Genomic DNA, 15060 nt, shown 5'->3' with positions numbered 1-15060 from the left:
AGAACTTCAGAAGAGGATATCTCGGTTAGAAAGCGACTGTTCAGACCTACAGTTTCTTGCCTCTCAACATTTGGCAACAGTCAAAACACTCGAAAAAGAATCTGCAGCAAAGACACAGAAAATATTGCAATTGCAAAGGAAGGGTCTACAAACAATTGTTTCTACTCCAGGTAAAATTTACGATAGTACTGTTTGAATTACAAAGGAGGGTAAGTCAAACTGCTGTGAGAAATCTTAGCAGCTTTTGTTGTATTTATTCTTAAGCATTAGATGCTAGAGAACGGCTTATTCCTTAATATCTGTGCAACACTTCACATCGGCATAACAAAAGTAATTTGTTTCACTGCCCTTTGCACGAAATGCACTGGTAGCTCACAAAACAGTCTGTGTATTTTTTGCAAACTTGATAAACAGTCCTTCTAAAGCTCCACCAAAAAAGTCCATAGTTGCACCAGGGTCAAATCAGCTGCCACATGAAACAGTTGGGTCAAAGAGAGAATCCTAATCCGCAGCCAGGTAGGGTAGGCCAGAGCATAGTGTTGATGATAGTAATCAGTGAAACACAACATTGCCCAAAGTGCCAGTGCTCCTATGGATTATAAGTTTTACACTGCTGGCCACTAAAATTGCAACACCGTGAACCAGCATTTGACAAACATCAAATTGGCATGAAGTGTACTACATAGAAGATATGAAGAAAGGTATGGAGATAGAGCCATACAAAGTAGGCAGGAGAAACACTGTCTGCATTCCAGAATGAGATTTTCACTCTGCAGCAGAGTGTGCGCTGATATGAAACTTCCTGACAGATTAAAACTGTGTGCCAGACCGAGACTCGATGCCGGGAACTTTACCTTTCGCAGGCAAGTGCTCTACCAACTGAGCTACCCAAGCACAACTCACGACTCGTCCTCACAGCTTCAATTCTGCCAATACCTCATCTCCTACCTTACAAACTGCACAGAAGCTCTGCAGTAGCCTTTCTTCCACGAGTGCTAGTTCTGCAAGGTATGCAGAAGAGTTTCTGTGAAATTTGGAAGGTAGGAGACAAGGTAATGGCAGAATTGAAGCTGTGAGGATGGGCCATGAGTCATGCTTGGGTAGCTCAGATGGTAGAGCACTTGCCTGCGAAAGGCAAAGGTCCCGAGTTCGAGTCTCAGTCCGGCACACAGTTTTAATTTACCAGGAAGTTTCACTGTCTAAATTCTGTATGTAAGGGGGATTACACAGTACTTTCTCATTCAGCTATCCCATTTGAATGTCGATTGTTTGTGAAAAGATCACATTATGCCTTGTGTAAGAAAGAGAAATACCTACCAGCATATGTGTCTGTATTTGACAGCAGCAAGATTGTGGCCTATTGAGAATGCGGTTTACCATTCAGCAATATTGCTGCTTATGATGGTCAGGATCCCACAGCTGCAATACATATATGGAATTGATTGATTCATGAGGACAATTCTGAACAATTGGGGGGGGGGGGGGGGGGCACTTCTTTAGTACTTGCTGCCCCCATGGTATTTTTGACAAAGCCACACGTGCCTATAGGGCCGTTCTAAATGAAATAAGGTTCTCTAGAACTCAACCTGTGGGGCATGTGAGCACCATAATACATTATGGGCATTGAAGTCTGCCAGTAAGAGTGGTCAGCGGAATTGGTCTACAAGATCTGTGAAAACCTCAGAATCCATCATCTCTTTTGGAGGTTATTACAGTGATCTTATAGTGATCCTCTGAAGCACATAAACTTCAACTGTGACTTCTTGCAGATTGTTAACCAATGATAGAGTAGGTGGGTATTATTGACGAACACAGCTACCCCTCCCTTAGTCCTGCCCCACTCAGGTCATCCTCACAGTGGAAGGGTATAGCACTGGAGTGCAGGGTTATCAGTTTAAAATGTGTTTCTTCTAAACACAAGCACAGGGGACATTCCTACACTATGAGTTTCAATTCCACCACATGCATCTTTAACTCACTGGGGTTCCATCGTAGTGTCACTTTATCAGTGAGGTTTCTTTTTCTTCATCCTGTCTCTCCACCAAGGTGGGTGTGAGCAATGGTTCAAGGCTTAATTGTGGGGCTAGATAGTTGCTCCAGGCAGACTTCATATTCCATTGTCTCTGAAGTGGATTCATTAGAACCACCAGACAGAATGAGATCTACATGGTCTGAGTCTGCTCCAGTAGCTGAGTTGTCAGCGTGACTGATTGCCGTCCTACGGGCCTGGGTTCAATTCCCGGCTGGGTCGGAGATTTTCTCCACTCAGGGACGATGTTGTGTTGCCTTCATCATCATTTCATCCCTATCCGGTGTGCAGGTTGCCCAATGTGGCATCGAATGTAATAAGACCTGCACCAAGGCGGCCAGAGCTGCCCCCAAAGGGGCCTCCTGGCCAATGATGACAAACACTCATTTGCATTTTACATGGTCTGAAGGCTTGTGATCTGTATTATTCTGATGTTGACACTTCCCTTTAGGTTGGTTTGTCAAAGGAATCCTCAGAGCCACATTTGTGGCAGTGGCAGTACTGGCCTGCATACAGAAGTCTGCCAGTTGACGTGCTGGACTTTCTACAATTTCAGCAACTGTGACCTTTTCAGATTTACTGGGTGGAGCTGTAGGCTGCATAGTAAAACCACTGTTGCCAATGAACTTAGAAACACAAGTGCTGGTGCTGATACTAGCAACCTCCATTTGTCTAGAAGCATCTGTTTTTGGAATAGGCTTTTTAAGAGCTGAAATTAAAGAAGTAGTGAAAGTGGAAGGTTGCATGGCCTTATATATCTTTTTGACCTTATCATATGGGATGCACTTCAATGTTTTGAGCTCCTGTATATTCCTTTCTTCAAGGTAGATACTGCAGTCTACTCCAGACAGGATGATCCCCAGAGCAATTTACACACTTTGAAGGCGATGAACAAATGATGCTGTTATGGGCAACCTTACAACAATTGCCACAAGTGGGCCCTCTCTTACACACAAGCATGGTGTGCACAAAGAGATGGCATTCAAACAGCACATTGGGTGAGGGACATAAGGCCGCACATTTAAGCAAAGAAAACATGCCTTGATGTGCTCTGGAAGTGTTGTATTACCAAATGAAAATGAAAAAGCAGTCTGATTTAACAGTTTGCTGACCATCCTTTTCGATTATATTTTGCCCATTTGTGACACCTTGAGCTTACTCATCTTTCAGTTCCTCTCTGGGAATATCTACGATATCTTGGCACTACACATCTTTGCTGCAGTTCAAAGTGTTATGGAGCTCCATTTCAATTGCATATTTCCCAAAGCTTTTAGCTTTCTGGAGGTTCGATGCTTGTTAGGAACTAAAAGTTTTGACTAATATTGTCTCATTACTCAATCAGTTTTAATGCCAGCAATGTCTTACAACCCATTTTGAACACAAAAAGTTGAAATTTTCCCAAGCTTAACCTCTTTTCCTTCAACTATTAAAAACATATTCTGCCTAGCAGCTTGCATCCCATTAGTAGAAACATAAGTATCTGAATTAATTTCTGTATCAGGAGGCCTGGCGACAGGAGCAATAGCAGTACTCCCATTCCACTGGGAGTCGAAAGGGATAGGTTTGATGGCTCCCTCTCAGTCCCACAAGCAGCTATGGAAATAAGGATCCACCCAGAGGGCACCCACTTGCATGGGTACGCCTTATACAGCTGGTGCAGCAGGTACCCCAGGGGTTTCACATTAATGACCTTCCAGCCTCAACAGCTGCATGTGTCTCATCAACCTGAAGCACACCTCAAGATTGAGGGACTTTTTTTAAAGTAGTTTATACCATCCTCGTGATCTGGGCAGTTAAGACAAGATCCCTGTTACCTATGACAAAACATTCCACTGCTGCGACACATGGTGGTCGCTGATGCACACCCAAAGCTTACGGCTACAGAGGAATGGCAGCACTTACCAGTCCCCAGCACAGGGAACGCAGTTTCACTGAGCCTGTACCCTGTAAATGAATGCTGGGCTCACATGCCCCACAGGTTGAGTTCTAGAGAACCTTATTTCATCTTAGCTTAGGAGCTATGCATCCTCAGCATGGGGAATCCCACTCATTTCAAGATTGCTGTTAGGTCATCATCAACCATATATATCTTTATTTCTGATCTGCAAACCTTCCAGATTCTACTTGGTGGAAGTTTACTGATGACCTTCATTCCAGTGACCACTCCCCACTCTGGATCCACCTACCAGTTGGAGCAATACTTTAAAGGAAGCCACCAATATGGTTAATAAATAGAGGTAACTGGATGCTGTTCCACCAGTTGACTGTGTCTGAATATCGAGGCAGTGCTCAAGAATGGGTGAAACACATTACACAGTGATCCACCTTGCTAGAAACTTATCCATTTCAATATCATCTGATCATTTTTGATGGCAGCTTGTAGCTTGGTGGACAGATGCATGCTGCTTAGCAATCTGGGTCAGCTGTGCTGTTATGCAGTGGTTGAAGCACTGCCCAATAGCAGAAAGCTGTGCACCCTTTTGACTAGTGAGAGCTAAAGCTCGACACACAATCAAAGGGAGCAAACAAAGATTGTGGCATATACTCCTGAACTGTCAATCACTTCACTTGTACGAGGTATGGGAAGCCATCATGAGGATTTATGGTGAATGTGGTCAGTGGCCTATACCAATGATGCTGAAGCAAGAATGTCTCCAAACAACTCCCAGAGACATCACCCATACAATGGCAGAGTGGTTTCCAATTACTTCTACAACTATCAGACAGGCTCTAGCTTTCCGCCACTACCATGCAACTGTGTAGAGAGGTGAGTTGGACTTGAGGCCCGACGATTCTGAGTCCTGTAAGTACCCTTTCTCCCTGTGGGAGTTGGATTCGACCTTGTCTGAGTCTCATGATATTGTACCCATTCGTGACCAAATCTGATAAAACATGCTGAGAAACTTGCAAGTGTTGTCAGAGGAAATCATCATAAAATGTTTAGATTCAATATGGCGCACAGGACAATTTCCCGGCTCATAGAGGGCAGTTTTAACAACTCTTCTCAAACTAAGAAAGGACCAAACATGTCCCATTAGATACCAGAGTGTCACTTTAAGGAGCTGTGTAGGAAACACCTTTGAGTGAATGGTCAACCGTCATCTGGTCTGGATATTTGAGATCAGGCAACTCGTTAGCCACGCTCTTCGTGGATTCGGGAGATATCAACCCACTGTCAACATCCTGACTGCCCTACAGGTGAATGTCCAGCAGGCTTTTCTACGTAAACACATTTGTAAATTGACATTTTTGATATCAGTAAGGTTTATGTCACTACTTGGTGGCACAATATTTTATGACAGCTCCACCAACAGGACTTTCATGATGACCTCCCGATATTCATTCTGCCCTTTTTTTCTACACAGTTTCTTAGATCATGACTAGGATTAAGCGGGAGAAAGGTCCCCCCAGCGAGGTGTTTTAAATGTTGTCCTGTTAGCCATAGCCGAAAACAGTATTGCGTCTACGGTAAGGAGTCCTGTGCAATGCTACTTGTTTGCGGATGATTTTGCAATTTTCTGCTGTGCCACCAGCACTGCAACAGTGAATCACTAATTACAACTTGCAGTGAACCATTTGGAGGAGTTGGCTGCAAAGACAGGTTAAATTTCCTGCAGATAAGTGTGCATGTGTTAATTTTAATCATTCTCATTGTATTTTTAATTTACCTGAGTTGCATAAGAGGAACACCATTCTACATTTTAAACACTTGGTGAGATTTCTATATCATGTTTTTTATTCCAATCTGTCTTTGTTAACCACACGAGGAGGACCAGAAGGCCAGGATCCAAAAAGCACTGAACATCTTAAAGTGCCTTAGCCACAGATCTTGATGAGTGGACAGGGTGCAACTTCTGCGGTTATAAGGTCTACATATGATCATGGCTAGAGTATAGGTGAGCAGTGCATGGATCAGTGAGATCTTTTTACCTAAAGATCACTGATGCTATCCACTATGAGGGGATCAGGCTAGCCAGAGCCCGATACTCAGTCTCTGTGCTGAGGTCAGGGAACCGCCACTCACCATCCAGTGACAACTCCTCGTTGTGTGTCAGGCAGAAAAGATCCTTACTTCTCCTAATTCACTAGCATACCATACTGTTGCTTGTCCAGCTATGGAACACCTTTCCTCCAATTGTCTTCTAGCATTGAGGCTATTTGGGGTTTGTGTGTAGCATGTGATGGAATCACTTTGTGTGGAGCCACACACAAATCCAGTGTTGGAACTGACTGCTGCACTGGTTACTCTGAAGGTCCAAAATAAATTTAGATTTAGTGTCATACAGGAGAGGCTGTACTCTTGCATCTGTTTTTCATACAGTATTTTATGACATTTTAAATGAGCACCACAACTCTATAGCTGTTTTCATGGATAGGTGTAAACAGGGGTACTCCATTGGTTTTCCTGTTGTTTTCCCTGAGTGTGACCTCAGGATCTGACTGCCTTAAGAATTCACTGTGTTTGATACAGAGTTGTATGTAATTTTGAGGACACTGCAAGAGATGAAATTTATTCTGACTGCTATATATTCTTTTTGTGTTAAGACTCTGGGTACCCTTAACCCTCTACAACACTTGTACTCAGTGGGTAAAGTAGTCCAGTACATCCAGGACAACCATTTCCATCTGCAGTGACAGGGGAAGGAGGTGTCTTTCTGATGGGTGCCAGGGCACATGGGTATTAAGGGAAACAAACTTTCGGATGTAGCAGCCAAGAAGATGTGTTAAGATGATCTGATAATTCAGTGTGCTATCCCCCTACATGTTGTGACCTCACTGTTGAGGTGCAGTGTCATGCATAGATGGAAAGGAGAGTGGCTTGAAGTGACAGACAACAAACTGCATCTTGTAAAGTCTAAAACTCGGCCAGGGGGTACCTTATTCCAGCAATGCAAGCTTGAGGTGGTCCTTCTTACGCATCTTTGCATTGGACACAGCTGTATAACACATGGATTCTTGCTCCAGCAAAAGGACCCTCTAATGTCTGGTGCTTTTGGCTTATGTATCACAGTGTGCCACATCTTAGTCATCTGTGTTTTATATTAAGACCAGAATGCAGCAGCTCATTTACTGACAGATTTGCCTTAATTTTAACTGACAGTTGCAAAAAAGTGGTATGACTTTTAAAGTTTTTGTGTTATGTCTGGCTTGTTCCCTAAAATTTTAGGGAGACATTTTTAATGTGTTCTGAGGGTGGCTGGCTCATCCATATTTTTTGTAAGTGACCAACCAGTTACAGTTCCCTGGGTAGTTATTGCAGCTTTTCTCTTGTTTTACTTGTGTTTTACTTATCACATTTAAAGCATTTCACTGCTTTTGTGTTATCTGAAGGATACCTTTCTTGTGTTTCAGTTTTAAATACCAGCAGTGTATTAACCTTGTGATGTCAATGTTTCTGCCCATGAGATTGTCTTGTGGCAGTTGGTGGAGTCTGTGACAGCAATAATCTTAGGTTATCATCCTCACTGTTCAGGCAGCTACATCTACATACATAATCCACAGCCACTGTATGGTGTATGTTGGAAGGTACTGTGTACCACTACTATTCCAGTAACAGATGGAGTGAGGGAGTAAAGACTGTCTGTATGTCTCCTTAAGAGTCCTGATTTCTCTTATCTTGTCTTTGCAGTCCTTACGCAAAATATATGTTGGTGGCAGTAGAATCATACTGCAGTCAGCTGCAAATGCCTGTTCATTAAACTTTCTCAATAGGAAACATTGTCTTCTCTCCACAGATTACGTTTTGAGTTCACGAAGCATCTATTTAATGCTCACTTCTTGATCGAACTTACCAGTAACAAATCTAGCAGCAATCTTCTGAATTTCTTTGACATCTTCCTGTAATCTGACTTGGTGGAGATCCCAAACACTTGAGCATTACCCAGGACCAGGTCACACAAGTCGCCTATACAGATGAATCACACGTTGTTAAATTTCTCCTAATAAACAGAAGTTGGCCATTCACCTTTCCTTCTACAATCCTTACATGCTCGTCCCACTTCCTATCACTTTGTGCAGCATTATGCCTAGATATTTAAGCAGTGTGACTTTGTGAAACAACACACCACTAATACTGTACTTGAATATTATGCGATTATTTTTCCTACTCGTATGTATTAACTTATATTTTATGAATATAATAGAGGGAAACATTCCACGTGGGAAAAATATATCTAAAAACAAAGATGATGTGACTTACCAAACGAAAGTGCTGGCAGGTTGATAGACACACAAACAAACACAAACATACACACAAAATTCAAGCTTTCGCAACAAACGGTTGCTTCATCAGGAAAGAGGGAAGGAGAGGGAAATACGAAAGGATGTGGGTTTTAAGGAAGAGGGTAAGGAGTCATTCCAATCCCGGGAGCAGAAAGACTTACCTTAGGGGGAAAAAAGGACAGGTATACACACACACACACACACACACACACACATACACACACACACACACACACACACATCCATCCGCACATACACAGACACAAGCAGACATTTGTAAAGGCCAAACTGTACCACATGCATTTGTCTACCGTACGACCAACAAAATAGATCTGGGATGGTATACCAGTTGTCAACAAACAGCGTATGTCCTTTCTTCAAGTAAGGTTGGAGTAATGTGGCTGATGTATTTCCAGATACTCCCATACCATGATTATCAATGTCTGTTAGTGCGCCAACATAAACGATAAAATCCAGTGTGTAATTTCTTGCAAATGCAAGTTATGAAAATTTTAATTCCAAAACTACTTCTCTGGATTGGAATACATTGCTTTACTTTCAGATGGCCTTTGAACAGCATCAGAGATTCGTCTATACAGAGTTCCTCAAAAGGATAGAAGTTTCCTTGAATATTTTCCAAAAATATTCTACAATAGGCCAAATTTTTGGTAAGTAATCCCCATTTAGGGGCATAGTTTGTCATGGAAATGCAGTAAATTCTACAGCAAAAAATATCGGTCTCTGGAGATTACTTCGGAAAAAATTTGTTTCCAGCAAAGGATCTGTAGACCAATATTCACTCAGTTAAACTTTTTCACTCTAGCCATCAGAAAGGAAGACGCTATGAAAATATACAATTCTGACACGTGTCACTCCACTTGTTTACTCTAGAATTTGCCTTTGTTTTGCAACTGGCTGATCAATATGTATTATACTTATTTGTTTCCTGGCAAATCATTTCAACAATGTCTGTTTTTACAAAAAGTCTAAAGAAACAGAGGCAGCTCTCATTTACACTTATGTAAGCTTTCATTCCTCATGATTCGTCGAACTGACGCTTCTTTGGATTTAAGTTTTCACATCTCCATTTGTTTTCTGTCATCCTTGTGGGTCGCTGTGCATTTCCATTTGAAGATGATGAGCATTGAATAGAAGTACCCAGCTGCGGGCTTCCTCTCGATGTCATAGGCTTTGCACTAGTAATTGCAGATGAAGATGAATGAGAATCAACGTCTGTGGATTGTAAACTATTCGTAAGAGAATCTTCTTCATCTGAATCGCTTTCTATTGATGAGCACAGTGATTGCTCAGAGTCACACTCTATCAACATACGTATTATCTCTTCGGACGTGAGGAGCTTTTTATGTGCCATCACAGTACGTAAATTCACTATGCAAACACAAGCAAATAATAGGTGACTGATGTCTAAACCAAGAATAGAGTCTCACAGAAAGGCGCGTAACTACAATTTGACAGAAATCACAGTAGCGTCATCTATTGTGTCTAAAGCAAATTACTTGTAAAAGTGCGGTGAGGGTCTGCCAAAGGTGCTGCCATCGACTTCAGATGTAGTCATGTTCCGCTTATTGAAACGCCATTTGTTGCAGTTAGAGCAAACGATAAGGTGTGACAAGAGTCTTCCAGTAGTGCTGCAAACAAACAGACTTCTTATTCAAGCACAGCTAAACTATAGGCGAGCAAACGTCTCTGAACTTTTACAGTAGTCAGCAGCACCTGGTGTGCGGTAGCGGTGAACTGCTGTGGCAGTCAGCTGCACTCAGGGCACAGTGTGCTAGGACTGTTCTAGCAGTCAGCTGCAGTCAAAGGGTTAAGGGACTCGTGGAAGTACCATTTAGGTCATGGGTTGTTCCTGAGAAAACCAAAAAAGTTTGAATGACAGACATTTTAACACCACAGCTGCTATTTATTTACTTTGATTAATTTTGGCTTTGTACATTCTCTCAAGCCACGTATTACAGAGAACAACATTTGTTATATGTTTTTCACCAATTTGTTCCATCAGCAGGGGATGTGCAGATAGTTAACCACAGCAAATTGCTCAAATTTCAACAGTATATTTTCTAGGCTTTTATTTGGAAGTGCCATCTCCCAATTTTCAAAAAAATTGTATGTTTTACCAAGAAACAACCAAAAAACATGGTTTTTGTGTACCAAGATGGCTATGCACAGCAATAGGTGTACTTTTCATGACATATTCCTAAGATCCTGATCTTGAGCAACCCTGACAATTTTCGTGATTTCCTCATCCGTTTCCAAGATAGAGGGGTTCAAATTTACCAAACGAGTACATGCAAAATACACACATAAAATCTAGAGTGAGGCAAAAACTACTTCATAAAGTGCCTAAGCATGGAGAAATATGCTGTAAAGTGTCTCCATTACATCAGAAGGGTTCTGGGAACACCCTATTGTAGTACTGAAATACAGGCACAAATTAGTTTTGTGTTATTTCAGTTTCACAAAAGTAGACCATCAAAATTTTACTGATCCATAAAGTTCTTTTCATGTGAGTGATGTGCCAGTGCTGTAGCAGGGAAAAGAAAGGAACTAGTGGAAAAATGGTCCTGTCAGAGCACAAAAATGGCAAATATGTTACTGAAATGATAATTAAATGGACACCCTAGCTGCAAGCAGGCTTTGATATACTTCATTGGGGACATGTTGAAAATGTGTACCCCGACCGGGACTCGAACCCGGGATCTCCTGCTTACATGGCAGACGCTCTATCCATAGCGTCTGCCATGTAAGCAGGAGATCCCGGGTTCGAGTCCCGGTCGGAGCACACATTTTCAACATGTCCCCAATGAAGTATATCAACGCCTGCTTGCAGCTAGGGTGTCCATTTAATTATCATTTCATTTCTAGCAAAGCTGCATGGTCATCCACGGTAACTGTTCTTTCGGGAACAGATACTACCGTCATATATAGTCATAATTATGTTACTGTTTATTAAAAGACTGTTGCTGAAAAGCCAGTTGCCTCACTCTACCTTTCTTAGCATATTTACAAATTATCCAAAATTTTAGCATGTGAACATATTCACACTTTTTTGTGCTGGGAGAGGAGCAGTGGGAAAGAGATGGAAAAGTAATAAATACTGGCAGATAGGAGACAGTGGTTGTGGTGTAGAAGTAGTGCAAGAGACAATGACAGTGGGAGAGAAAGAGTGCGACACAGTGATGGTGAAATGTAGTTGACAGAGACAAAAGAATGTTAGGAAAAGAGTGAAAGAGACACTGCCAGCAGGAGAAGGATAATTAGAAGGAGAAAGTGGATGTGGGCGAGACAATAGTAGAGAGAGACAGGCTACGACAATGATAATGAGGAAGAGAATGATAGTGACAGTGAGAAGAGACGGCAGCAGTGGGAAACAGTGATAGCAGCAGTAAGAGAAAACGAGGAGACAGTGACAGTGAGAGGAAACAGTATTTGTAGCATAGAATGAAGGAGACTGTGGCTGTGAGACGGGGGACATTGGCAGTTAGTGAGACACAAAAAATAATGGCAATGAGTTGGGCTGAATGAATGAATGAGTGAGAATGAACAAGTGGGAGTTGACGGGTATGAGCAACTTACGGCAATGGACTACTAGGTGTGAGAGAGCTAGTTAGGGGAGCTTGTGTAAGTGAGAGGTGAGTTGCATGTTAAAAAGAGCCCAAATATGATAGCATATTAAAATTTTTGGGAAAATTTTTAAAGCTGCTGTGAAAGATAGAATGAGACACTTTTCAGTCAGATTCTTTCACCTGTTTTGTGCTCCAATAAGAGCATTTTTCTGCTGGTATGGAATCTGCCCTTAGCCATTCATCCATGGTTTGCAGGATACTGTGTGAGAAATTGGCTATGTGAGTTTCACACAAGTGATGATTTCTATATCCGTGCATATTTGTGGTCATAAGCTTTTGTGCCTCAAAGAAATTTATTATAATCAAACTTAGAATATAACTGACAATTTTGCAACATACCGACAGTGGTGATATGGGTGGATAATTTTACGGGTCCATTCTTTTATGCTTTTTATAGACAGGTGTCACCTGCACTTTTTTTTCTAGTCACATGGGCTTTGCACTGGATGAGAGATTCACACTAAATGTAGACTAATTAAAGGGCAAGTAGATTTGGGATTCCATCTGGTCCTACCAACTTATTTGTTTTCAGTTCCTTCACTTGCTTTTTGACTTCAGGGACGACTATTTTTGCATCCTCCATACAAGGATGGTCAATTGGTGACATGTCTGTATACTCCTCCTTAGTGACTGATTTTTTTGAAACGCAAAGTTTAAGACTTTAGCTTTTGTTTTGTTGTCATCTACTGCCACGCCAAACTGATAGAGTAGCTGGATAAAAGTGGTTTTATGTAGGACCAGAATTTTCTCAGGTTCCAAGGAAGATACCTTGCTAAGGCACGACTGTTGAAGATATATATAAAGCTGCTGTGACTTACCAAACGGGAGAGCGCTGGTAGATACACACAATAAAAAACACACACACAAATTTCAAGCTTTCGCAACCCAAGTTTGCTTCATCAGGAAGGAGGGAAGGAGAGGGAAAGACGAAAGGATGAGGGTTTTAAGTGAGAGGGTAAGAAGTCATTCCAATCCCGGGAGCGGAAAGACTTACCTTTGAGGGGAAAAAAGGACAGGTATACACTCGCACCACACACATATCCATCCACACACATACAGACACAGGCAGACATAAGTAAATGCAAAGAGGTTGAGCAGAGATGTCAGTCGAAGCGGAAGTACAGGGGCAAAGATGTTGTTGAATGACAGGTGATGTACGAGGGGCAGAAACTTGAAATTATCGGAGGTTGAGGCCTGGCGGTTATGGGAAGAGAAGATATACTGAAGGACAAGTTTCCATCTCCGGAGTTCTGACATGTTGGCGTCAGTGGGAAGTATCCAGATAACCCGGACGGTGTAACACTGTGCCAAGATTTGCTGGCCGTGCACCGAGGCATGTTTAGCCACAGGGTGATCCTCATTACCAACAACCACTGTCTGCCTGTGTCTGTTCATGCGAATGGACAGTTTGTTGCTGGTCATTCCCACATAGAAAGCTTCACAGTGTAGGCAGGTCAGTTGGTAAATCACGTGGGTGCTTTCACACGTGGCTCTGCCTTTGATCGTGTACACCTTCTGGGTTACAGGACTGGAGTAGGTGGTGGTGGGAGGGTGCATGGGACAGGCGATTGATTGGTGTTACTCATGTCATGCTGTGAGATCTGTTATTTTGGACCTCCTCTCTGACCTTAGTCTGTTTAGTTGTCTTTCTCTGGTTCAAGTCATGTGGGTATCCCAGAGAATGAACAGACTGACCATTTGGCTATAGAAGCACATAATCATCCAACATTCATGTTGATAATTCCAGGTACAGATTTGCAGGTGCAGATAAGACCACCTCTCAAAGATAGAACACATCTGGTGGGACTATCAAATCTGCAAGACACTCCTCCTTCCATTTCTCCTGGAAAGAATCCACTGTCCTGTGTCATTTCTGCATTGGCAATTGGTCATACTATATTAACTCATAGTTTTGTTGTATGTAATGAGCCACATCCACATTGAGGTTGCGGAGCCTAACAGACAGTAAGCAATTCATATCGTAGTGGAATGCCCCCTTTTCCTAGCTCTCCATTCCTAAGCATGGTTTTCAGGATTTCTTGCCCCCCCCCCCCCCCCCCACCTCCTTCCCCTGTATTGACAGATAACTCACAGGTGGTATAAATGGTTCTCTGTTTTCCTCATGAAAATGGCTTTAGTCCCAAATATAATGTTTCTAATTACTTTTGGGACAGGGTGGGGTGGTTGGAGGTGAGGTGTCTCCTGCCACATAATGGGTCTGGAGTGTTCTCAGCGTTACCTCCTTTGCCAGTTGCCCTGGTCACCTCTCTTTTACTTCTTTATACCTTTAGATGTGTTTAGCCAATATTTTGCTAAATTTTATTTTCTGTTTTAAGGGTAGAACACTGATGAATAGTGGGTGCTGTCTCACTCTTTAACACTTAGGTTATAATGGATCGGAGGTGGGACAGCAAAGGGGGGGATGGTCCCAGTCTCGTGCAGAGCCTCTGGGGACACTTGCCTGGTCCCCACACCTGCTGGTCTAATTATTTCTCTTACCTTGTTTTATTGTTATCAGTCCAGCTGATGTCTATTACATGTTTAGCCTTCCCTCTATTGTGAGTGGTTTGGCTAGAATGTGTTCTTTAGTGTTTGACTGCCTTCACCCTTTATTGGGTTGGTCAGGGAGCCTCTCACCACAGATGAGCCAAGGAGACCCCTTGTCTTTTATCACTGGTTTACTGGCCTGACACACGCATTTTTACTTCTCCTTAAATTCTCAGTATTTGCAGCAGTATTACTTTCAATGGCTTGATTTTACCACTCCCATAAACTTCCAGAAACCGATCAACTTTCTGGCAGATGTCACTGACTCAAGAACAACTGCCTCTTGACTGAAGGCTATAGCCCACGCTGTTCAGTCCCTTAACATCCAACCATCCAACCAACCACACATGGCTGGAATTGTAACAAGCCCTAATAACTGGTACTACAGGAAGTATCCTCTGGCAGGCACTTTGCAGTTGTTTTTCAGAGTATGAATGTAGATGCAGATCTGTCGTATGTGACGACTGTGATGTTTGCACGACATCACATACTCTGCACCGCAATTGGTTGTTAGAAGCAAACTGAGCAGACACAATGTTGATTTACATTCTTGCAAAGCTAGTGCTGTATTTGGCAGTTTTTTTTATTTGTGCTACTATGCTATGAAAATATCCA

At 42.3% G+C, this 15060-nt stretch overlaps 1 protein-coding gene across 1 annotated transcript in view; it reads left to right on the top strand.

Annotated features, from left to right (window-relative positions):
- LOC126094905 (centrosomal protein of 135 kDa) overlaps positions 1-15060 on the top strand; it is a 402349-nt gene that overhangs the window by 46241 nt on the left and 341048 nt on the right. The window contains exon 3 of the mRNA XM_049909544.1: positions 3-170. Within this exon, the coding sequence (XP_049765501.1) occupies positions 3-170 (168 nt within the window). The remainder of the gene's footprint in view (positions 1-2; positions 171-15060) is intronic.

Source organism: Schistocerca cancellata, chromosome 8 (genome assembly GCF_023864275.1).
Source record: "Schistocerca cancellata isolate TAMUIC-IGC-003103 chromosome 8, iqSchCanc2.1, whole genome shotgun sequence".
Taxonomy (NCBI): Eukaryota; Metazoa; Arthropoda; class Insecta; order Orthoptera; family Acrididae; genus Schistocerca; species Schistocerca cancellata.
Note: the sequence above shows the minus strand (reverse complement) of the source record. Positions and strands in the feature narration are given on the sequence as shown.